Source organism: Achroia grisella, unplaced genomic scaffold, assembly GCF_030625045.1.
Source record: "Achroia grisella isolate CSIRO2021 unplaced genomic scaffold, CSIRO_AGI_Agris_v1 utg516, whole genome shotgun sequence".
Lineage (NCBI taxonomy): Eukaryota > Metazoa > Arthropoda > Insecta > Lepidoptera > Pyralidae > Achroia > Achroia grisella.
Window position 1 is genome coordinate 809,477 of NW_026712909.1, and position 26,085 is coordinate 835,561.

The following is a 26,085-nucleotide window of genomic DNA, read 5'->3' on the forward strand; positions in this document are numbered from 1 at the left end:
GGTAAAGTTTAGATTAATCAACTTAAATGTTTGTTAAATCTAAAATTTACCCATTTTACAATAGTAATAAAACACACTAAACGCAAATATGTAAAATAGCTTTATTACATATTCAACATTAATGAATAAATTAGACTAAATTATGCTATGAAAAGAAGTAACAGTATATTAATTATACTGCAAAACATCTCCTACTGGGGATTGTTTACATATTGTGTATTGTTTGGATGCAGCAATTTTATTATGGTACTATTAAGATCCATTTTCAATGTTTATAACTTATTTTTTTCTGTTTTTGACAAAAAAATAAAACAAACAACCATGATTAATATTGTTTAAAAATCAGCCTAAAAATTAAAAGGATTTTATGAAGACTGACTGTAAATAAGATTGTTAACGTAAATTTCAACCAATAAATATTATGAAGAAGAGAAAGCATTATATTTCTGAACTTATAAATAACAGACTAATTTACAATTTATACATAATTTAATTTAATAACTTAAACATAATATCACAATTGATCAAAATAAATCATAAAAGTAATCAAGTCCCTGTCCCAATTCCCATATCGCCACTCCAATTCCGTACTCCCGAGCCAATTCCAGTCTTTTTTGTACTGAATATAACGTTGGATAAAATATTTTCTTTGTACCTTGTGATGTCCTATAACATTGCATAAAATAACATATTCAATTGAATTTATTATTTTTATATACACCTACCCTAGAATTTATATATACCCTATAAATTATTTTATTTTTAATTATTAATTTAAAGTATAGGATAGACTTGGTAGACACCAGATCCCAAGATAATTTAGGAAAACTTATTTATATAATGCACTGATCTAAGGACTTGTTATAATATTTAAGGCAACTTAATTTTCTTAGAAAATAGTACATCATTTACATACGCTTTATAGTATTTTTGCGCGCGAATTGGTATTTATCACTCATAATCATAAAATTATAGGTGCAGGTATTTAGGCGTGTCATCCTCGTTATCACTTAGATATGGATATTAAATAGCGTGCCTTTATCTAGTAACTACTTACGAGCACCGGCTTCGAATGGTTAATAAAAAAAAAACAAAAATTATATCTTAACACACTCACATATACACCCATCGATATTGATGTCTTCTATAGAACTAGTGAGTCACTTTGCTCTATTATCAATAATTTCCACAGAGTATGTGATAAAAAGATTTTTTATTTTGTTCACACATTTACTTATATTATGGAAGTTTTCATATGGATCCCTAATGTTTTTAAGGGCATTCTATAGCTTATGTTTATCACAAATAATCTAGGATAGTAATAATAATCGATTTTTTTATTGTTCCAGTAGTTTCGGAACCTATTATATTCAGTGTAAGAAAAAAAAATGTAATCTCTCCTCATTATAATAGCATTAGTATAGACATGCCAGATTTCTAAACATGGTTAAGGCTAAGAAGTAATAGAGAAGAAAATAAACTTTCATATTAATAAAAATAAATTAAAAATATTCTTACCGAATTTCCACATAGTTCTCTGCAGTGTTATTATTGTATGACAGAGCTTGGTTATTTTTAGCATTCTTCAATAATTCTATGTATTCTGTACCTACAATAGGTCCCCCTCCATTTGCAGTGTATGAATTCCCATAAAAGTTCAATCCCAGAAGTATTTTCAGTCGTTTAACAGGATTCTCATCACCATCAATTAATTTTTCAACACACAGTCTCATCCAATATAATGGAGCGTTAGGTCCTAAGAAAGAGCAGATAATTTTAATTTAATATAGGTATATGAAATATTAGCCTGCATTTCTTTTTTAAACATACTTTTAAAACAATCTTATTCATGAATAATATTATTAAAATCCATTCAGCTATTTCATTGTGAAAAGGTAACAAACAAACAGACAGAGACACATTTAAATGTATAATATTTAGTATGACACCTATATAACAAAATTACTATAGAACAGGAAAGGTAAAAATAATGACAATAGGGGCCACTGTCTTTTAAAGAAACTTTTAATGAAATTGAAGTGACAATCAAGCTCGAGCAGTGGTAACAGTCGCTTATATACAAGAGTAGCTCTACCAAAATCATGTTATACACAACCAGTACTACACACAACCTTTGACAACACTTCTTTTGAGGCCAAACCTACTTATTTTATATTTCCATACTTAATAATTATTAAGAAGTTATACCTGGCTTCTGAGGATTAGAGAAGTCGTAAGTCATGACAGACACTGCTTCCACATAAGGATAAATATCATTGAATGCTTGTATGAAGAACTCATCATTGGGATATCCACGGAATGGTGGATAGACTAATATCAAACTCAAGTTGTCATCACTCATCTCTGAACCTGGAAATTAAGGAGACTAGGATTGAAAACATGTCATTTTTTCTGGTTATGTTAAGTTAGTAAGTATATTCAGAGTTATACTTATTTATAACATACCATAGTTAGGCGTGTCCTAAAAAAATGTATTATATTTAATTCAGGTTTACTTTTTATATGGATTTATTTTATTTACTGAAGTTACAATGTTTAGTATGTATAATAACCTTTTTTTGTTATTACTATGATGAATAATTTGTATAAAATTATTTGTTATATTAACAACAAAAGAAGTTATGTTTTATTAACTGTAATATAAATTAAATTGTTTACTGTGTGCACATTTACATAAAAAAAATAGTTAGTCAATATAAGCATTTTTAAACTTCCAAAATATAATGTATCTTCTTATTTTTTTAGTGTTATGAAATGCTCATGAACAAAATTTTTAGTTACTGCACTAGAATAAGTATAGTATAGTAATATAGTAATAGAGTAATAAAAATAAAATTTGGCAAAGCTCCCTTACTTTGGCAAATTTTATTTTTTTATTCAAATATAAATTCAAGATTAATTTAATTTTATACTAGTATATAAGCATAGAAGAGAAAATGTGGTAAACAGGACAATAATAAGTCTAAACATGATACTTGAACTCACCAAACTGTTGTATAAACTTCACAGACTTGTCAGCATATTTCCCAATTTGGGACAGCATTTCTAAAACAATGCCATCAAATTTCCATTGCTTACATGACTTTTTAATCTCTTCTATAAGTGCTTTTTGTTCAGAATGTGAAGTAGGATCCACGAAGAATGATTTTAGATCAGCAGCTGGCCAGTTTTCGAAGATAATTCTTGGTAATACTATAAATTAAACAACTCACTATTTGTTAACAAATCCATAAAAGTCACTTATGACTAATGATAAATCAAACATTTTATACAAGAACCAATGTGATTGAATGTTCTAAGGGTTATGTATCTCTTAATATTAGCTTAGAACAGACCTCCTTAAGCAATATGGAAGACCAGTGCATCACTATCTATACATACTCAATGCAATTAGACACCAGTCTTTATCCTAGCAGTCGCCAACAACAGTCTGCTTTTTTGAGGTTAAAGATATCATTCTCAACAAATATATAAATCGACAGACTGATGATTTTATAATAGTACAAGTATAGTTGGAGTATAGATTATAGTACAATAAAAAATGTATTAGACTTACTTTTTAAATTATTATCAAAGCCCTTTTGTTTAACAGACATCATCCAAGCATGATCCACATCTTGCAGTCCAGAAATGATATAAATGTTTGGAGCTTGTTTTTTAATTTGGAGCCATACAGGAGAAATATAATTAAATTTTGGTGCCCATATTTTTGCTACATCATAGCCTTTATTATTCCACTGAAATTAAGAATATACCTACTAATAATTTTGTTAAACAATAAAAACAAATATCAATGACACTTGATTTCGCATGAACTTCAACAAATACATCTAAAATAATATTTCTTTACATTTAGCTGTGTGGAAGGATAGGATAGTAAAATAAATAAAATAATTATTCTTATTTCAAAATTATTACAATATCTCGCTTCTCTTTGCATTGTAAAGGACATGGCATAATGATAATTTTAATATTAAGTATAGTACACAATAACTTTGCTTGTAAGTATATATATATATATATATATATATAAGTGCAACGTTTGTTACTTTGTTCATATGATCGATTTACAACTTACAGGAGTAACATAACCTAGAACAGGGTTGCTGAAATGTCGGATAGATAACTCCTGGTGGTACGTTGCATGGTATTTGATTATATCCTTCGCTAAAGGTGTCTCGTGTATCAGCTTTCGGTCTAACACATTGTTTTTTCTTGGACCTTCCTGTGTTTTTACACCTTTCTGGCCTTTCTTGTCGGTTGGTGGAGATAATGTAGTGAATGCCACATCAAATAAAAAGAGAATATGAATAACTGCGATAATAAATTGCATTTTCTTTAGTAGAACATGAAAATATCCCTTTAAAGATAATCGAGCGGTTATTCTCTCGATACTAAAGTGATAATAAATAAACTGATTTGTTTGCACTAACTGCCAAAGCCGACAGCTGACAGAAAATTGACAAGCCATAGAGATGTCAATATTCGACCTTGTTATATATTCGATGTTGAATATAATCGATATTTAATGGGAAAATATCGATATTAAGTATTCGATGACATTGTAATCCTGATACTGAAACTGAACATAACGTTGTAATAATGCATCAGAATATTGCTGGTATTTTGAATAAACAAGATATTTTCCAAATAACCCTGGATGAGTTAGTAAAAATCGGTACCAATGTTGACATTATATGTCTCAGTGAAACTTTCTTAAAGCCTGGTGATGAAAAAAATTTATGCATGCGTGGTTACTGTGTAGCAGACTTTTATTCCAGGGAAAATCAGCGACGAGGTGGGGTATGCATACTTTGTAGAGATTATTATAGTTTTAACAAAATACCAATGCTTTCTGAATATACAACCGACCATACATTTGAGTGTTGTGGCATTAGTATACCACAAATGAAATGCATAGTTATAAATATATACAGAGTTCCGAAAACGAATCCCAATATTTTTTTAAATAGATTTGAAATTTTATTAGACAAACTACGGTACAAAAAAATATATAAAATTATAATAACCGGGGACTTTAACATAAATATTTTAAAGGAAAGCCATATCAAGACAGAATATATTAGAATATTAAAAAACTACGGATTTACAATACACATTAATGAACCAACAAGAGCACTTTCATGTCTAGACCAAATTGTTAGTAATGTTCCTGATGTTATTGGAAAAATACACAAACTGGGATTATCAGATCATGATACGTGTCAAATAATCCAAATACCTTTATCAAGGGAACAAAAGCCGAATAGAACGTGGTACATATTTAGACGTGACTTTGGTGAAGATAACATCAATAAATTTATTCGACACTTAAATTGTCTCTCTTGGAAGGATGTATTTGAAGAAACAACATTAAATGAAGCGTTTAACTTATTTTATAACAATTTTATACTAATTTTTAAATTATGCTGCCCAATTCGAAAATTAAAAATAACTTGTAAACCTAAAGATTCCTCTTGGATTACTAAAGGTTTAAAAAAATCATGCATTACAAAAAGAAGACTACGTTTCAAATATTATAACAAAAAAACACAAGAAAATAAGACCCAGTATCGTAAATATTCTAAATCTTTAAAACAATGTATTACTATAGCTCAAAAGTTATATAATAAAAAGTACCTGACTGGAGCAAAAAATATAAATAAGGCAACATGGAACTTAATAAATAAATATGACCAAACGAGGAACCAAGAAAAACATATTAACCAAATAAATCATGATAATAAAATTTTAACAAATCCTACTGACATATGCAACATATTTAATGACTTTTATATTAATCAATCAAAGAACTATAAAAATAATAAATCAGACCAAAATAAAATTAAGAATCTTGACTTTAATACAAATAGTATGTTTCTGTCGCCAACAACATGTGACGAAATATACAATATAATAATATCCTTAAATAATACACATGCAGTGGGTTATGATGAATTCCCAACAAAATTATTGAAACTCTGCGCAAATATAATATCTCCCATTTTGAACCATCTCATAAATCTTTCTTTTATGCAAGGAACATTTCCCGAATTACTTAAAATCTCAGTAATAAGACCCCTTTATAAAAAGAATGATAGATCTATGATGAATAATTACAGACCTATTGCGTTAATACCCACATTAGCAAAAATTTTTGAAAAAGCCATGTACGTGAGAATGGTTACTTTTTTGGAAAGGTTCAAAGTATTGAAGGATGAACAACATGGTTTCCGTAAAGGTAAATCTACATCCTTAGCAGCTTTTAAACTCATGAAGACATTAACGGTAAATATTGATAGAAACATTGATACAGTTGCTATTTTTTTTGATATGACTAAAGCATTTGATCATGTCACTCATGATATTCTTCTAAAAAAATGTGATAATTATGGTTTACGTGGTACTGTATTACAATGGATAACGAGTTATCTTAGAAACCGACGTCAATATGTAGAAATTACAAGAATGAATAATAATTTTGAAGAAATATCTTATAAATCTGAAATATATATTAATAATATAGGAGTTCCACAGGGGACAATATTGGGTCCATTATTATTTATACTATATATCAATGACTTATCAAGTGTAACTGAACACCAATCTACTTTGTTTGCAGACGATTTCTCAATAGTAATATCAGAGACTATAGGGATCGATTTCAATATTGACATCAATAATACTATTGCTAATATTATAAACTGGTTAAATATAAATAATTTAAACATTAATGTTGAAAAAACTAAGTATATAAGATTTTATAACAGAAAACCGAAAACTCGCCCATTAATACTAAAAATTAACAAGGAAACTATAGATGAAGTAAAAGAAATTCGTTTTCTCGGTATTACAGTTGATAGCCAATGTTCATGGAAACAGCATGTGAAAAAAGTAAGTAACAAACTAGATAGGTTTGTTTATGCTCTCTGGAGACTGTCAAAATTAGTAGACCAAAGAACCGCGGTTACCGCATATCATGGATATGTAGCTTCTAACCTTAAATACGGCATATTGCTATGGGGTAACTCGGTAGATATTAACAGAGCATTCGTATCGCAAAAGCAGTGTATCCGAGCAATTTGTGGTAAGCGTCCGATGACACCATGTTCGCCACTGTTTCGCCAATTAAAGATACTCACGGTCCCTTCAATGTACATACTTGAATGCTGCCTTTTTGTTAAAATGCATTCATATCTATTTATAAAAAAGGGTGACTTCTATAAATTTTCTGTGAGAGATCCTGGAAAACTTGTGTTACCAAAAATGAGAACACGTTTTGATGATGACAGGACTATATACTAGGATCCCCTGGTCGTATGGTCGGGCGGCGAAATAAAAATGCTCGGTTGTTATCTTGTACTTGGTAGGAAGGCACCTATCGGGTCGCTGTCTCGCCGGTGAATGCGGACCGCTGCGCGGCCGCGCTCTTTATATAGACGCCCGACGGGTGGCCTTCCCTACTGCAACTGTACGTTGCGTGATTTATTTTTATTAACAAAAATGATCTTACAAATTTTGCTTATACTAATTATATCTAATTGATTCCGTCGTGTACATTTCTCCCGCCGTCGCTATCCTGCGATTCTACTGGTAGCACGACGATTCGTTTTGTTGGTCTTCTCAGGGTGCGCCCGTTGCTCGTTGTGATGTCTACCACTCGCACCGTGTTGGGGTTATCTTTCCCGGGGTAGGTCTTCACAACGCGTCCCCGTGGCCATGTATTTCGGGGTAGGTTGGGGTCGCATATGATGACTGTGTCGCCAACCTTGGGGGGAACACCGGTACCTCGGGGCTCCCGCCGGTGTTGAAGTAAGGGTAGGTATTCCACCACCCAGCGCCTCCAGAACTCATCTGCTAACGCTTGTGCTCGTCGCCAATGATGTCGTGCGTTCATATCTCCTTTGTTGAACACTCCGGGATTAGGCACGTGTGAGTTGGGGCCGATCAGGATATGGTTCGGTGTTAATGCCTCCGGATCGCTCGGTGTGACGGACACGTGAGTGAGAGGTCGGGAGTTGACTGTATTCTCCACCTCGGCTAGCAGGGTCACCAATGTCTCGTCTGTGGGATAACGCTCGTGCAGCGTAACTCGTAGGGCTTCCTTTACTGACCGCACCATGCGTTCCCATACCCCGCCCATGAAGGGAGCAGCGGGTGGGATGTACCTCCACGCGATGCTGCGGTTGGTGGCCTCCTCTTCTAGTGCTGCCATAGCCGCCTTGAGTTCCTTTTCAGCTGCCTTGAAACACGTAGCGTTGTCGCTCCATATTTCCGTTGGACAACCTCGCCGAGCCATGAACCTCCTTAGGGCGGCGATGGCTGAATGAGTGCCGAGGGTATGCACCACTTCAATGTGTATGGCTCGTGATGTCATACACGTGAAGAGGGCGCCGTACCGTTTTTCTCGGTGCCGTCCGACTGTGGTTTCAATGGGGCCGAAGTAGTCCAGCCCTGTGTAGGTAAAGGGGCGAGCGTGATGCGCTAGGCGGGCGGCAGGCAGGTCACCGGTCGGTGGGCTTGCTGGCTTCTTTCTTCTTATCTGGCAGACCAGACACCCCTTGATGACGTTCCGTACTGTGGGTCTTATTTTTACAACCCACAGCCGCTGCCGTAGCTCATTCACTACCGCTTCTATACCGCCGTGGTGCATTGTTTCATGTATATGTTGTATATACAGACGTGTATATCTGTGTTTCCCGTCTAACACGGGTGGGTTGAGTACATCCTTTTCTACGTTCGATGTTGCTGTAATTCGTCCTCTTAGCGCTGTCAGTCTGTCTTGTTTATTCAATGGACTTCCCTTTTTTATTCGCAATATTTCATTCCCGAAACTATCTTCCTGGCAGGCTCGCATCCACATTCTCTCGGCTTCAAGTAGGTACTGCGCTGGCACCGGGATGCTGGGCGTCGTTATTTTCGTTCTTCCATTTCTTGTTATGATTTTTTCATTATTCTTTTTTTCCAGTCAACATCGCCCTTTTCATTCTGCTTGGTTCGTTTCTTCGTGGCGGCTACAATATTTCTTTGAGGTCGACAGAGATCGACAAATTGTAGCACGCGCGCAGTCGATTTGATGAGCGGCAGCCACCGCGAGAATCGGTCGATGTCAGGTAAGTGTGCGTGAGCCGTACTTGTAACGGTCACATGGCATCTCTCTCGCTCTTCGCCCGTGACTGATATCGCTGTCCTTGTTTCTCGCGGCCACTCGTTTTCTGGCTGATGTAAAAATGATGGCCCGTTGAACCATCTGTGCTGTGGTCCGAATTCGCTTGGTATACCTCGGGTGGCATCATCAGCTACATTTTCATGTGTAGGGACCCACCGCCATTCATTTTTTTTTGTTGTGTCTTCTATTTCAGCCAGGCGGTGAGCCACAAAGGTCTTAAAGGCCCTTGGTTCTGACCTTATCCATGCTAGGACTGTCCGAGAGTCGCTCCAGTATGTTTTACTCGCTATTTCGTAGTCGTGCTCCTCCGCCACGGTATGTGCGAGGCGCGCACCCATTAACGCAGCTTGAAGTTCAAGTCTCGGGATTGAGACGGGCTTGAGCGGTGCGACGCGACTTTTAGCGGCGGCCAAGGTGACATGTGTGGTACCGTCGGCTCTTTGTGACAGCCAGTACACTGCCGCGGCGTACGCCTCTTCACTGGCATCCACGAAGGTATGCAGATGATGGGTGACCACTGGTGTGACATCATAGCATCGTGGTATGCGTATCTTGTGTACAGTTCGCAATGATGTCAACCAAGTACTCCATGCTGGCTGCAGTTCTTCTGGTAGCGATTCGTCCCAGCCTGTTTTATAGCGCCATGTATCCTGCAGTAATCTTTTCGCTGGCGTTGTGATGGGTGATATGAGGCCAAGGGGGTCGAAGAGTGCCATGATGATGCTGAGCGCTTCTCTTTTCGTTGGTATCCGTTTGTTTTCTAATATATCTTGCGGCGTTTTTATTTTGTTAACTTGAAATCCAATTATGTCTTCATTTATATCCCATAACAAGCCGAGAGCTCGCTCAGTACCGCTCCCGCCAATCAGAACCGCTGTACTATTTGTCCCGCTCTCTGAAGTGTTGTCTCGCTCGCTTGCTATAAACTCGTCGATAGTATTGCGATTGTTTGATGCCCATCCGCTGAGTACGAAGCCGGTTTGTTTATGTATATAATCGACTTCTCTTGTTATTTTTCTGGCTTCTGAGATTGATGAGAAGCTTTGTAGATAGTCGTCCATATAATGATTTCTTCGTATAGCGATTGCGGCGTCGGGATATATATGCGCGTAGTCTTCTGCGTTGCGGTTTTTTATATACAGAGCGGTGCAGGGTGATGACGTCGCTCCGAATATTAATGACGTCATGCGGTACTCGTCTGGGTCGCCCTCCCGCCGGTCACCTCTCCACAGGAAACGGAGCGCGTCGCGGTCTTCTTTCTTAATTTTTACTTGCATAAACATCTCTTTGATATCTGCAGAGACTCCGTAGGCGTACTGTCTGAACCTCATCACCACCCCAGGCAGTGATTGCAACAGGTCAGGTCCAGAAAGCAGCAGGTCGTTTAGGCTGAGACCTGCAGTCTTAGCGGAGGCGTCATGCACCAGTCGCGGCGGCTTGTGTGGCTTCGCTGGGTTCGCAACCGGGAAGTGTGGCAGGTACCATGTTCTGTCTTCAGCTGGCGGTGTCTTGGCGTGCTCTGCATACCCCGACGTGAGTAGGTTATTGATTCGTTCGTTGTATTTAATTTTCAGGTCTTCATCTCTGTCTAATCTCTTTTCGAGGTTATGCAGGCGTTTTCTTGCTTCGGTGTAATTGTTCGGTATTTTCATGCTGTCTTCTCGCCAGAGTAGCCCAGTTTCATATCTTCCATTCGGAAGACGGCGACTTTCTCGTTCTAGTATTTTCAAAGCTCGCTGCTCTGGATCATTTTTTGGTTTTCTGGGTTCGATGCATAGTGACTCCAGCTTGAAGTAATTTTTCATCATTTCTTCTATGTTGACGTCATCTTTCTTCTCCACCAGGTGCCCGCAGAAAGTCACCGGGTTGCTGAGAGACGTCTTGCAACCATGCAGAACCCAACCTAGTAGCGTGTAGGATGCTACCGGTTGGTCACGACGTCCCGCCCGTACTTCTCTTGACACGATGAGATCCCAGTTATCTTGTCCTATTAATAACTTGGGGGAGGCACGGTGGTAGACGAGTTCTTCTTGTATTTCTTTCAGGTGACCACACTCCTTTATGTCGCTGTCGACGACCGACTGGGTAGTGATATCCAGTCGATCCACTGTGCGGACTTGATCTAGCTTGAAGATGGTTGAAGAGTGTTTGCCCTTGATTTTCACGCTGGTTGTCTTGCTGTGTTCATGCTTGACCATGGCGCCGACGCCCTGTATCCACATCGTGTTTGCCGGACCATCAATACCCAGGATGTCAGCCACCGATGTATCGATGAGTGTCACTGTGCTGCCTTCGTCGAGAAGAGCGTATGTTTCTATCTTGCTCTTCGGCCCTTGCAATATGACAGGTACTATTTTCAGATAGGCGCGACGTCGGAGACATTCTTCATTGCCTTCCATCGTAGAAGTTACCACCCCATGCTCTTCTGGTGGTTGTTGAAGCTGGTCCTCTTCTTTTCTGTCATGATGCAACAAGTGATGGTGTTTCATGTGGCATCCAGATTTGCCACACCATGGAGCTCTGCAGACGGCGCGTCGATGTTTACTTCTCAGGCACTTGTAGCATATGTTATTCTTCTTTGCAGTTTCCCATCTTGAATTAACGTCGATGTTATTGAATTGCTCGCAGTCAGGCAGCTGATGGTTGCGTTTGCACAGCGGACATACATTTTCATTGTTTTGCTTCATATTAGTAGCAAATGAATGTTCGATCTTCCGTCTCGCTCTCTCCCTTGTTGCCGTCTCGCTCTCAACGAGACGTTCCGGCGCGGCGTACGCTGCACATTTGTCTGCCTCTTCGTTTAGGAAGACAGACATTTTCTTCAATTCCGGGATGTCTTCCTTTTTCAGCGCGTAGTCGTACCATTTATTTTTTATTATAGGTGTGAGCTTCTCTATGATGAGACGTGTCATTTCTGGGCTGTGTAGATATTGTGTTTTCTTCAGTGCTTCAATCGTAGCGACTGTGTTCGCTATTTTGCCGGCGAACACGCAGAGATCCCGTGGGTTATCGGTGATCTTGCTCAGTGACTTGATTCTATCCATCTCGATGAGTATGAGTGCTTCTGGTCTTCCGAATCTTCTTTCCAGTGCTTCTATGATGACATTTGGTTCATGTTGACTCAGGAGTAGGCTGCTCACGGCGTCTAGTGCTGGTCCCTTTATACATTTTCGCAGGCGTGCTACGTTTTCTATCTTCGAGAAGTATTGCTGTGTATCTTCGTAGCTTGCCTTGAATGATAACCATTCATAAGAGAGGCCCCTGAACATAGGCAACTCTTGTATATATGCAGGCGGCTCCCTTGGTCGTCTTCTTGATGCTTGCAGTAGTGCTGTCGTTAATGTCGAAACGTCGATGGTTTGCTGCGGTTGCTTGAATTTCCTCTCCGCGGCTGCCTCATCTTGTTTCTCCTCCCGTGGCATAGGAACTTCTTTTTCGCGTGGCTGTTGATCAAACCACGCATCCACCCACGTGGAGTCTTCATTTTCTTCTTCAGAATATTCTTCCTCGGAGTCTTTTTCTGCCCGTAAACGTTGTAATCGCGCTATCTCCATATCTGCCTCTGCTTGCAGCTGTTTGATTTTTAACTTGGCCAGTCGTTCTTTAATCTCCAATTCTTCCAGTTTTTTCCTTGAGACCGTGGAACGGTGTGACCTCGCCTTCACTGTTTTCTGGGAGGTGTCTTCTCTATTCGGTGAGTCCTCCACTTGACTTGACTGCATAGAGGATTCGGCGCTTGTTTCGTTTTCGGTGGATTCATGCGAGTTTTTCGTTTTAGTGCCTTCTTCATTCATGCTTCGCGTCACGACCATCTTGATTTTCTTCCTGGTGCAGGGATCCGGCTTCTCGAAGGACCACAATGATGATGACAGGACTATATACTAGGATCCCCTGGTCGTATGGTCGGGCGGCGAAATAAAAATGCTCGGTTGTTATCTTGTACTTGGTAGGAAGGCACCTATCGGGTCGCTGTCTCGCCGGTGAATGCGGACCGCTGCGCGGCCGCGCTCTTTATATAGACGCCCGACGGGTGGCCTTCCCTACTGCAACTGTACGTTGCGTGATTTATTTTTATTAACAAAAATGATCTTACAAATTTTGCTTATACTAATTATATCTAATTGATTCCGTCGTGTACACGTTTGTATCACAGTAATAGTTATACCTGTTGCATAAATATATATAATAAATTACCAACTACAATTACAAATCTTTGTTTAAAATGGTTCAAAGACAAATTAATGAAATGGCTGATAAATAAGTGTTTTTACTCAGTGAAAGATTATTTTACATGCAAAATAGATGACATTATATAATTTTTCTTAATAACTATAAATATTGACAGTAATTAATTAATATAGATATTTAAATATATTTGTGGGTATTCGTAATGTAATGACATAATTTTATATTAAATTGAATATGATTTAATTTGAATATTTGCATACCTCTAAGGGGTGCTGCATGTCTTGTACTTTTATTAGTTAATAAGATCCGAAACTACCATGTAGCAAGCAAATAAATAAATTATTATTATTATTATTATTATTATTATTATTGGCGCGACGATGTTAAATCTCGACGTGAATACATAATAACTATATCAATAAAAATATAATATTAATAGGTAGTAGCAAAATAAAAAAAAAAGGTAAAATGTCGAAAAAAACTTGCGGTCTAAAAAATAGTACAGTAGGTATTCATAGATGAATATCAATATTATCGACTTCTGCTGGCATTGTTTTACACACTTGAGAAAGCTATAGTGAATAACATAATGAAAAGACTACCAAACAGTTATCATTGGTTTTTAATTCGCAAGGTTTACTTTAGGGCACTTGAGGCGTTTGACCTGGGGTCAGTCATTGCATTTTTTGGTTATAGTTATCGTAAAGAATCCACTTTTCGTCATATGTCACAATTCGATCCAATAAGCCTTCATTTCTGGACCGATTCAACAAAGCAACAAAAGTTTCAACACGCATTTCTTTCTGCATGTCAGTCCAATCATGAGGCAGCCGTTATTTTTTTTTTTTATCTTATTGATTTGATGCAATATTGTAGATAAGTTAACATTAAACCATGCCGTTAATTTCTGGTTTATTGGGATCGGCTTCCACCATCTCCATCGACTCAGCGTTATTTACCTATGTATTAATTCACGTGGTTCATTCTTCAAGTCTAAGTTTCCATTGCGAAATAGTTTGAATCAAAAACACACGGTGCAGTCTCCTCTCCAAACACAGCGTTGATATTGCGAAAATTCACTACTTTAGGTATATTGTTTTGATGAATGTAACAGATATTTCTTTAATCGTTTAAATCTTAACTTTCATTATAACGAGCCAATATTTACTAAAACGTTTACTTCCATATCTATATAGCATTAGCCATTATTACCTAATTAGTTTCTGAAATATAGCTATGTAACATACAGACGGAAAAGCAGCGGGACGAGCAGACGGACAAAGTCGAGTAATAAAGGTTCAGTTCTGCAATTTCTTTTTGGCGCTCTAAAATAGGTATATGATTTATATGATTTTTTTCTGACTAAATTTCTTAAATAAATTCAACATCGACATTTTTCAATTACATTAATTGTCTACCGGCAAGATGTGGAGTAGCGCCCAGTCACAGGTACAAAATAATTTGGATAAATGAGGTACCAGGATCGTGACGTAAGGTGTTTTGAGTTCTGTCCTCCACAACTACACCTATTATTCGGTACTACATATACCTACTTATTTATTAGTTGCAAAACTATTGAAAACATTTTATGACAGTATTTGTAAATAACTCACGTGTACTTGTATATTATGAATAAATAGTTAGTTCTGAACTTTTCATTGTAAATATTATATAATCGTTAGGGCAATACTTACTTGCCAATTTCTTTACTTTCCATATAACCATATTCACTACAGTGAAGTAAAAGAAAGTCCAACGATGAATGAGCGGTTTATTGATAACTCAGTTCCTCTACAGAAACCAGAGCCACAACATGGCTCTACTACACTTACGATTTCAAATTACTAACGCATTTGTCATATTTTTATTAATTTTAGGTAGGTAAAATTGGAATATTATTACTTATTACCTATATGAGGTAATAAGTAAAAAAATATTGAGGATTTCAATTACTTACAATGTATCTTGCGTCACTTAGTATTTTAAAAAAAACAATAATTTAATTGTTTTCAATGTGTGTGTTAGCTGTAATTTTCAAATAGAACAATATTTCAGAAGTGCAGAGTAGACATGTGGCAAAAAGAAGCTTAACGGATATGAAGTGTCACATAAATGGAAGATTTTACAGGTCTGTATATATGTACCTATACAATATACTTCCTGTATAAAGTAAGCTTATAGGTAAACTTTTATAACAGCTGTAAATAGCTCTACATGTATCTACATACATATCTGAAGGAAACCACTATACGGTGTTGATGACGCTTGACATAGCCTACATTCAAATCCCGCTCTAGATTTGAAATAAATAGACAGACTAATCTCAAACCAGCTTTAGTAAAATTAGAAGCACTGGCATTACAATAGCTTACGCACATTTATACTTATTAATCGAACATCTTTTTTAACTCGTGTAGTTATTGGATTTCACAACAAACAGTTATCGAGATTATTTTGGCAAACCTACAAAAATAATAAATTTTTAACTATGAATTTTAATATATATTTAATGAATTTTAAATATAATTTTAATATTGTCCAAGAGTGGACGTCTTCCGTGTTGAGATGATCATGATGATGATTATCCAATAAATTGTTAAAGTAGTAATATATCACAGAAATGCACACTTTGCCCGAAAATATATCGTATTGGTTTCGATAGAGAAAGTTTAAAAAGATTTATTTTGTATCCTTAATATGCAAAAATTAAAAGAGTTATTAATAGGAACAACTGCTTAATACATTTATGTATGAACTTTCGAAGTATTTTTATTTCTACGTTAATAGCTACTTTATAACTAAATAATATGAAAGTAAATCATCGACATAGTAGATACGCCGTCAGTTACAACGTTCACTAGAGTCAGATCTTATAATCCCTTGAATTAGTATTCTATAGTAATAATATTTAAAAATGAAAGTGTTTTGTCTGTATATGGTAGTATTTTAGATAAACTATTATATGACGACTCAGTCAGTGTAATAGAATCCAAAAACAATTATTACAAGTTTACTATGATTTTTAAGCTTAACCGTTATTATTCGTAGTGCACTTTTGACTAACTTGTTGGGGTAAAATTCAATTAAATTGTGTGTTTTTATTGTTTTTGTTTATTATTGAAATATATAAAAGATATTGGTGATTAAATAATATAATAGATACCTTTTTCTTCTATCTTAATAATTTAAACATTATTAATTAAGCAAAGAAAATACTATTTTGTATTTCAATAAAGTAAAGAATATTTAAAAGCTTTCCCTTAAAATTTCACTCTATTCAAGGCTATTGGCGCAACGTTCAATTATTGTTTGTCATTAAGTAGTAAAGTGCGGTCCTTACTGAACAAATGAGTAACAATTCTTACCTAATAACTACTTACCTTCTTAACCACCTTCGCATGGTTAACACTAATTGATGGTATAGTTGAAAGTGAATGCTAAGCACGAAATAATTTATGCCGTTTTTTTATTTAATAATAAAAAAAATGGAGATATGATATTTATTTTACATCATAAACTTTGGAGAGCTGCTGAATGCGGTTTTGTCCAATTAATAATGTAGTAATGCATAGAAATAAAACATTTATATTCTAATGAAATAACTATGATATGATTTTATATGAATAATCTAGACAAAATCAAAGTAAGAAAATTAATGAAAAAAATAAAACACGTAGGTACTGGAAATGAACGCGTTGAACTCTTTTATATCAATCGATACCTCTATATTTTTATCCAGCGTACTTATTTTTTTAATATGTTTAGATTATACAAGTATATAGTAGGTAGGCATATTATTATATTATAATTAAACTTTTAATATAATAAATTAAAAGTTTAATTATAATATATGTACTTAACGAATATAATTGCTGTTATAACAGAAGAGAGTTATAACAGAAGGGTTTTTATTTATACTGTTTTATTTTCCTTCATGTGCTTAACTCTAAAAACAACCTCGAGAATATTGAATTCAGAAAGATTTTGTCAATGTATAACGCGATAACTATGCTAATATCGAAGCGATTTGGATCATCTATGTGTCTAATACTAAGTACTAAAACTAAGTAACAGAATATATGCCCACTCTTACTAATATGATATATAAGATACCATTATATAGATACTAATATAGACATGTTTAAGTATGAACGAAAATGTTAAAATAGACTTAATGCTTACTATAGTACCTGATGGATTTATACGCTTTAGTATCCCATTGAATTCTTCCCTGATATCTACACTTTATACATACTCTGTACCTATTAGGTACTTTAAAAATCTGCCATAGAACACAAACACAATGACTCTGCCCATAACGTAGGTACATTTTAACCGATTTTACAATGTGGCATAAGTAACGATCACGTAACCACTATAGACGTAACTGCTCATAAGAAAATAAAGTGCGTAAACTTAACATGATCATTAACGGAGTAATCTCTTCGATTCATGTATATATTATACTGACATTTATTTGTGCGTGCGTGGTACTTTAAAGTTATATAGACGAAGTATCTACGGTATAGATAAAAATTCAATAGCGATTATCTTAAATAAAAAATAATAGCAAAACGTCCCATATCATGTCCCTAGTATGGGATCTTTTGCTAATATTTAGCATTTTTTATACACCATCACTATCTCTGTTCTGGGTTTGGTAAGAAGAATGTATCTTAATTTATAAGTTTTTTATTTGCTCACACTAACACTGTCAAAGATTTAGAAAACTGATAATTGACACATCGCATTTTTTAATTTCCAACAGGGATTTTTAACAAATAAAGTAAATCGCTAGAATTGGATCTGGGATAACAATGGTAACAATCCATTGTTAACCTAGTTGATCTAGTTCTAAGGATTGTCCACTGTCAGATTTTACTAGAGGTAGACAATCGTAAAAAGTCGCCTGCATAAGTATTGCCTATTTCAACCACCAAGCAAGTTATATTTTGGTTGTAGAGTGTGATTAGGTAATGCAATTACTTATTAGTTAGTAAAATTACTGCGTTACATCTTAGTCTCTGGAATGTAATGAAATCTAGCAGGGATGTCACATTATATCAATGATAACAAAGCCCTAGTGTTGTAAATATAGGCGACGGTTAATGCTTACCATAAAGTGGACCATTAGTTGGTTAACGATAACAATTACATAAAAAAATATATAATACATTTCGCTGGGAATACTTCATCCTACCAGAGTCTCTCATAAGAATATCAGTTTAAATTTTGGTTTGATATCGACGCGACGTTTTCTTCACAGAATTGTCAGTCAGGATTATAAATAATCATACAAAGTTTTTTGGTATTAGCCAGACTTTTTTTGGTATTATTCTCTTGGATTTTAAAACACTTAATTGGTAGCACAGATAGTAATCCTCTAGGTCAAAACGCTCTTTATTGATTTTTAATCTCGGGTTTATAAAATCTTGCAGTAAGGGTACGGAAGTAGATTCCTACTATATCCGAGTAAGTAATTCCTCAATTGTAATAAGTTGATTTCCGTTAATATACAACACTTGATCACACATTGCGTGACGCGGCAGCGTATAGGAACCATTTCCCGCGTCCCGCCATTGCGGACAACGACCTCGCGACTTTCGCCGCAACCTTGATTGACTGAGCACTACCAGCTGTTTATATTTCACAGTTCATACAATTTCCATAAATTTACTTTCGCTCTTAATCGGATCTTTTATTGTTCACGTGCTCATACTATAGACACCTATATAAACTTTTTAAATAAGTGTATACCTCCAGATACACTGTCAGCGGAGGAGTAAATACAGTTCCTATCTAGTATCTTAACGTCGTCTAGAATATAACCCGTTATAGATTAAGTTGCCATTATAATAGTTTTTATCTTGAGAACCCATTTAGGACATTATTTATTCTTTTGCACACAAAAATGTATCTATGGCGGACTTAATGTGTGATGGCATTATCTACCACTCAACCGTCGCGTTGATCAGAGACAATAGGGCATAAGACGTTCTTACTTTTTAACTTAGAATTAAATATATTATAGTTAGATATAATCCATTTACTCGACGAAGGGAATGTTACTTATTTTTACTTATATTTATTTCAAGTTCTACATTTACATACATGGTCACAGTGGACCCAGTAAAATAACAATCTTATCTCAATGTACAAATTAGTACACATCTTGGAAACAAGCTGCCTTGCAAATATCTACAAACGTGTGCCAGAGATGCTTACCTTCACAAATGACTTTATACCAAATTACCTTCATAAGTCTCACAATCTCTAAATTAATGATATAAAAAATTCCTAATTTCAGAAACCCGGACCGCGTCGACGATCTGGTATGGACGAGCGATGAATGCGCAAAATATTATCTTTGCGTGGACGGCGATGTTTTTGAGTTCCATTGTTCTCAAGACTTACTTTTCGATGTCAATCGACAACTGTGCGACAAACGACATAATGTGCATAACTGTGATCTTACAACCGGTAACCACCATCTTCTAACTTCAATACCCTTATGCCCTTACTAACTTTTTTTTCAATCTAAAATTATCATTTTGACTGACAAAAAGGTTGTTAAGGATCATGAATTTATAAATGCGGATTTTATCGCAGAACTGTAAAAAAAAGTTTATTGTCTTTGTTGTTATATTACGTTTTATTTAGACTTAAAATTATAGTTATTACTGCACGCAACATATTCTTTTATATTATAAAAAAACGTGTTTAAATGAGTTATGGTATCTATATTAAAAATATTCGTAAACACAGCCTGTTTCAGTGGGACTTATCTCAAAATGAGATGTACCATGAAATATGGGACTTGCCCTGTGTCCAGTAGTCAATTTAAGCTTTATCAAATAAGAGAACCATACTTCAAATATTACTAATCCTCTTTTAAGAAACACGTGTACCAAAACCTCTACTGGACGGAGCGAGATGCGCGAACGATACGCACCTTGGTTGCGCCGATGGTAGGTGCCAGCCGGCGGAATACTTCTGTGATGGATCCATAGACTGCGACGACGCTTCGGATGAGGTATTCTAAGAAAACACGTCAAGAAATATTCATTTCATGAGTTCTTTGGCACTTTGCTCCAAATAATACTGAAAAGCGAAATAACTACGAAGGCGCCTCAATACACTCATATTTAGATATAGAAATAAGATTAAACTTAATTTCATCATATATGGGTACCATAATCCAATAATAACTAAGTAATATATAGGTTCAATTATTTACTTTCCCTACTAATGCAGAATATAGTAAAAATCCGAACAATATATTTGGCATATACAAATACAAACAAAAACACATTATGTAAAATTAGTTTATTAATTAGTAATCCATGTAATAACCTTCAACATATAGTTTAATGCAATTCTTGCCCTAAACTTTATTTCGAGAGATCGTACAGTAACTATAATATTATATAAACAAAATTTGTTTACAATGTGAAAAGTTTCACTGACCTGTCGAGATTTGCTATTCTTATATTATATGTAACGTTCTCAAAGTTCTCCATTTTCTAACACCAACATCACTAATCTAGTGTCCATTAACTTTCACCACATGCTAAAAAGAAACACGATGTCATATTCTACGAACATCAGCAGCATTATGTAGGTCTTATAATTTAAAAGTTGTAATATTTAAGTACCTACTTTAATATAAAACCTTATTATAATGGATAGCTATCCATTATAATATGGCTTTATATTAAAGTAGGTACTAGCATCCTAATCAACAACGAAGAAAGGTTAGCTAACCTTTCTTCGTTGTTGATTAGGATGCTATATAATTACAGCACCAAAAAAGAGAAAAGAAAGAACACTCTAAGAATATTATCATATAGTATTAATTATGTACGTTACTGACATTTACCGTTGCCGTTGCCAGGACTAAGATGTCATGTATATCCTGTGAATTTATCTAGATTTTTCATATAATTTTTATACCCAGACCAAAACAAACAATGATACTCATAAATACAAAAGATGTGTTCTAAATCGCTAATCTACTGAGTATTATGTTATGATATAAGTATTTACTTTGACAGGGTTGGTGTGACGTCCACTATGATCCAAATGCAGCTGAACCGTGTGACACGAAGATGTGTCAGTTGCCAGATTGCTTTTGTACCAAGAACGGTACTGAAACGCCTGGAAATCTTGTACCAAGTCAAGTGAGAAAACAATATTAATCACCGATGCTAATTGTATTTTTAAACTAATGTCTATGTTATATTCGTCAAAACTAAACATATTTCGATGGCTCGTTTTAGGATCGACTGATATGATCGGGATTTCTTTAAAATCGGTTCACTACTTTAGGCCATGACCAACACAAACTTACCTAATTAGAGCAATAGTGCTCTAATTAGGTAAGTTGCTTAAAATGCATAGCATAGCCTATTTTCCCGTGTTTTTGTCGGCTGACTCTCGATTCCGAATGGGTAGTAGACTAAGAAAATACAGAAATACCTACTATTTGAAATTATTAAAATTAAACTTATTGTTAGTCACAATAAAAGTTAATTCTATTCTATTATTTATTTTTAAGTAGGTATCTAGGTACTAACACTAAGTTAATCCTGTATTTAACTAAAAGTTATTCAACAACAGACTCCTCAAATGATCACGTTGACTTTTGACGGCCCTGTAAACCATGAGAACTGGGAGGCATACGGGAAACAGCTGTTTACAAATGAGAGACGCAACCCGAATGGTTGTCCTATTAAGGCTACTTTCTTCGTATCACATCTGTACACGAACTACAGACATGTGCAGAAACTGTGGAACGATGGACACGAAATCGCAATCAATTCTATCACGTAAGGCATTGAAATAAGGTTATTAATTAGTTTGTAAGTGTACCTAATTGTAATGTTGTATTGTGTCTATTTTTAGTAAAATTTCCTAACTAATGAAGTCGCAACAGATGATAAATTGAAATTATCGCATATATTCGTGGTAAATTATCGATGTGCTCATTTTTTAAACTATGGGTTAGGTGTACATACAGTTATTATTGACTAAATGTAAGATAATGATTAGGATGAGAATCATAAGATGATAGGCCTATAAGTTAAAGAAATTATATAAATACTAAAAAAAGTTATGTGTATGCCAGACATCGAGGTCCTGAAGAATGGTGGTCCAAAAACGCAACGGTAGAAGACTGGTTCGACGAGATGGTGGGCCAAGCGAATATAATTAATAGATTTGGTAGAATTCGCATGGAAGATTTCAGGTGGGTTGCAATTTGTTTTTTATTGAATATATATTACAAAAAGATATTATGTATTTATATTTCAAAGTGGGTAACTATGTAGTCTGTATAATAAAGGGGTATCAGTATTTTACGTTTACACACCGATTTACATAATGGTAATTAAATCTTACTTATTAAAATTTAATTACCATTAAGGAAATCGGTGTGACGTACTTATTAAAATTTATATTATGTGACAGAGGTCTTCGAGTGCCATATCTATCGGTGGGCTGGAACCGACAGTTCCTCATGATGCAGGAGTTTGGATTCGTATACGACGCCACTGTGGTAGCACCGCTAGCCGACCCACCCTACTGGCCATACACACTCGATTACAAAATGCCACATAAGTGCACAGGTAGGAAATCTTACTAATATTATAAAAACGAAAGTTTATATGTATAGAATGGATCTTCTTCTTCGTCTTCAGAATGGGGTTGGTGATATGCCTATCCGTTTCCACGCTCCACGATTTATGGCTTGTCGATGCCATAGTCATCCAGCGGTCATCAAAAAATCTGACCTGACTGTCTGTCGTGTTGATTCTTTAAATATGTCGTACTTAGCATACGTATCCTACATCAATAATTCGGGTTTTGCTCCTAATGATCATGTTTCGGATTCTGTCACGACTAGCATAAGAATGGCTGGATATTTGTTATTCTTTAATGCTAAAACTACTGGACGGATCGGAATTAAATTTATGACTCGGATAAACTATATCCCAGATTATACCACAGGGTGCACTTTACTGGAATTAACGTGAACACCGTTGCATGATACTGTTGGTCTTCAGTTAGAGTTGATAACTTAGCAATTTAATACGCCCATTCACTGTTCAATATTTAGGTAGGTTCTATTCCTAAATGCTTCAAATATTTGTTTAAGTGTGTGACCGTTTTTTCTTAGTATTATATACCTACATGTTGTGTACAGTATCAATATATAAGTAGTATAAGCTTTCATAGTTTGGCGACTAGGAGACACTGTGTGAATGATCAATTTATTACTTCTTTGTACCCGATGTAACTTCGGTCGAGTAAATTTCAAAAGTAAAGTCAAATTTCATTAAATTTTTTAACTACGTCTTTCTACTTTTTTTGTTTATATCTAAAACAACTGACATTCAGGTCTTTTACACATTTTTATTTTATGTATGAATTAATCCACTAAATTCAATGTCTCCTATTCAACATGGCGGAGTCAAAACTATCCACTAGTATGTAATAAATAGAACGTGCGATAACGATTAAGTAAGATGCTACGAAGTGTGATATATAAATGTAGATATCGCGCCACAAGAATGTAGCACGCACATGATGCACCATTGTTGTGATATAATGCGCCAATACACTTAAGTGCAGAATACCGTATTTTGAATCATTAAATTGCTTGGGTAAGAGATGTAATAACTTTTTGAACAGTTAATTTTATGTATGTAACACAACTATTAGTATTAAATTACTACTATTCTTCTTTATCATACTAGCCTCTTCCCGTTATGAGGGGTTGGCGTTCCCAATCTCATAATTTGAAAAGCCAACTCTAGCGTCATTAATTCGGTGCCAAATATATTTAAAGTTACTACTATTAACTACATAATTTTAATTAATTTTATTACCTAATGATTGAAATATTACCCTCGCGTTCATATCAACGGAAAGTTTTTAGTTTATGATTTTTTAAAGAAACTGTCTGGTTCATATTATTACAATTTATTACTTAAGTTCTAGGATTACATTATCTGTGTGTGTGTTTTAATGAACAAGCTCTTCTAAGCTAGGCTAATATCCCTAACATATGTCATTGTGAATGCCTTAATCAAACGTCTATATGTTATATTTGATTACAGGAAATAATCAATACTGTCCCACGCGAAGTTATGCCGGTCTGTGGGAAATGGCCATAAACCCGCTGGTGAATGATGGACATATCTGTGCCACGTTGGAATACTGCCCATCGACTCTAACTAGAGAGGATGTCTACAATGTTCTAGTGAACAACTTCAAGAGACATTACTTGAAAAACAGAGCGCCTTTTGGTATACATATTAGTTCTACGTGGCTGAAGAATAATAACTATACCTTTGCTCTAAAGGTATGTAAAAATAAATATTTTTTTGGGAAATTATGCTTTGTCATATAAATTATTTCTAGATGGGGCCACCCATCTCTCACATAAATACCTTGCGCCTAAGACTTAATCTCAGTCCTAATAAATATACACCGAAAATTTCATACATTTTTATGAAATTTCAATGGTTCCCTGGATGGTATGAAAATACTATTGGACCCGTTGGAACTTACACGGCTTTTCAGCACAGAAGCACGTCTGGATCCGCTAATATTATATAAGAATTATAATTAAATAAAACTTTGCTCTAAAATTATTATATACAAACATGCAATTATATACTCACAGGTAGCTCAATTATTAACAATGATAAATCTTTTTTAAAGGCATTTTTAGACGAACTGCTAAAATTACCGGATGTATATTTTGTTACGTACAAAGAAGTCATTGACTGGATAAAGCGACCTACTCCCGTACTCCAACTGAAGAAGTTTGAGCCATGGCAATGCAAACAGAAACAATTTGAAGATAGCGAAATAGCATGTAATAAACCAAGGACATGTAAATTACCGTCGAAAGTATTACAACATGATAAATATATGATAACTTGTACAGACTGTCCTAAAAGTTATCCTTGGCTAAGAAACGAATTTGGCTTTGATTAAATGATCAGATAGCAGCATGATTAGTGTTAGATTATAGGTGTGTTAGTTACCATAAATAAATTTAATTTTAATATTAGAACAAAATTATCATCAGTATTGAATTTTAATCAATAATTTCAGCTATTCGGCAGTGTGCAATAATTTATTTAGTAAACAAAAAAAAAAATTTGTTGTTTACCAGAATTGCTTCAATGTAAATATTTTTTTATGATTAATTCTAAGCCAAAATATAAAATTCATATATAATGAATTAATTTGTTGTATTTCAATTTCCAATATTGATATATTTTGTGTATTTAAAAATGTACTATTTATTAAGCATGGATTCAATGGATTGTATATTTTACTAATGTAACAAGACTGCTATCTATATTCTGTAGTTTTTCTTGACCTTGGATGTCATTAAATTGCTACTCTCACATCTACCATTATAAATTTTATTATACTCCATCTTAAATAGAATTGCAAGTGAAATTTTTAAAATAAAGTAGTGTCAGTGTCAGTCTGTAAAGTGCCTTATCATACAAAAATTGTTAGCTTATCATAAAATTGGTAGCTTCCTTGTAACTACAAATTTTTAATTCATTATAGAATAAAAAATATGCATTACAACACAACTAAGAACCATAATGATTATCAATTAGAACCCTAATAAATTGTTCAGTATGGTCATACTAATGGCATTATTATAAAATGCTAGG

At 34.8% G+C, this 26,085-nt stretch overlaps 4 protein-coding genes across 4 annotated transcripts; 1 reads left to right on the forward strand and 3 right to left on the reverse strand.

Moving 5' to 3' along the window:
* Window positions 1-130: 130 nt before the first annotated feature.
* Window positions 131-4,461, reverse strand: LOC131847200 (chitinase domain-containing protein 1). Its single transcript, XM_059196688.1, has 6 exons — window positions 4,100-4,461; window positions 3,578-3,758; window positions 3,007-3,213; window positions 2,209-2,370; window positions 1,519-1,756; window positions 131-666 (listed from the first exon to the last, which is right to left on the reverse strand). The coding sequence occupies exons 1-6, from the start codon at window positions 4,352-4,354 to the stop codon at window positions 525-527; spliced, it is 1,185 nt and encodes a 394-aa protein (XP_059052671.1). The 5' UTR covers window positions 4,355-4,461; the 3' UTR covers window positions 131-524.
* Window positions 4,462-7,558: 3,097 nt separating this feature from the next.
* LOC131847107 (uncharacterized) lies at window positions 7,559-8,884 on the reverse strand. The gene has a single exon (XM_059196575.1). The coding sequence runs from the start codon at window positions 8,882-8,884 to the stop codon at window positions 7,559-7,561; it is 1,326 nt and encodes a 441-aa protein (XP_059052558.1).
* Window positions 8,885-8,958: 74 nt separating this feature from the next.
* On the reverse strand, window positions 8,959-13,002 carry LOC131847109 (uncharacterized). The gene has a single exon (XM_059196576.1). It carries the CDS (start codon window positions 13,000-13,002, stop codon window positions 8,959-8,961), a length of 4,044 nt encoding a protein of 1,347 aa, XP_059052559.1.
* A 4,679-nt stretch (window positions 13,003-17,681) lies between these two features.
* LOC131847110 (chitin deacetylase 1) lies at window positions 17,682-25,866 on the forward strand. The gene is made up of 9 exons (XM_059196577.1): window positions 17,682-17,698; window positions 19,686-19,858; window positions 20,275-20,411; window positions 21,433-21,558; window positions 21,998-22,206; window positions 22,506-22,625; window positions 22,847-23,004; window positions 24,499-24,743; window positions 25,106-25,866. The coding sequence occupies exons 1-9, from the start codon at window positions 17,682-17,684 to the stop codon at window positions 25,382-25,384; spliced, it is 1,464 nt and encodes a 487-aa protein (XP_059052560.1). The 3' UTR covers window positions 25,385-25,866.
* Window positions 25,867-26,085: the final 219 nt, after the last annotated feature.

Bases quoted from the DNA above. Each gene is read 5' to 3' on its own strand.
- LOC131847109 (XM_059196576.1), bottom strand. From the start codon at position 13,002: ATGGTCGTGACGCGAAGCATGAATGAAGAAGGCACTAAAACGAAAAAC.
- LOC131847200 (XM_059196688.1), bottom strand. From the start codon at position 4,354: ATGCAATTTATTATCGCAGTTATTCATATTCTCTTTTTATTTGATGTG. The intron at 2,371-3,006 runs GTGAGTTCAAGT...CTTAATTTCCAG, and splicing joins GAAGTTTATACAACAGTTTG to GTTCAGAGATGAGTGATGAC. The intron at 667-1,518 runs GTAAGAATATTT...GCAATGTTATAG, and splicing joins GAGAACTATGTGGAAATTCG to GACATCACAAGGTACAAAGA.
- LOC131847107 (XM_059196575.1), bottom strand. From the start codon at position 8,884: ATGTGGATGCGAGCCTGCCAGGAAGATAGTTTCGGGAATGAAATATTG.
- LOC131847110 (XM_059196577.1), top strand. The intron at 22,207-22,505 runs GTAAGGCATTGA...TGTGTATGCCAG, and splicing joins ATCGCAATCAATTCTATCAC to ACATCGAGGTCCTGAAGAAT. The intron at 22,626-22,846 runs GTGGGTTGCAAT...ATTATGTGACAG, and splicing joins ATTCGCATGGAAGATTTCAG to AGGTCTTCGAGTGCCATATC.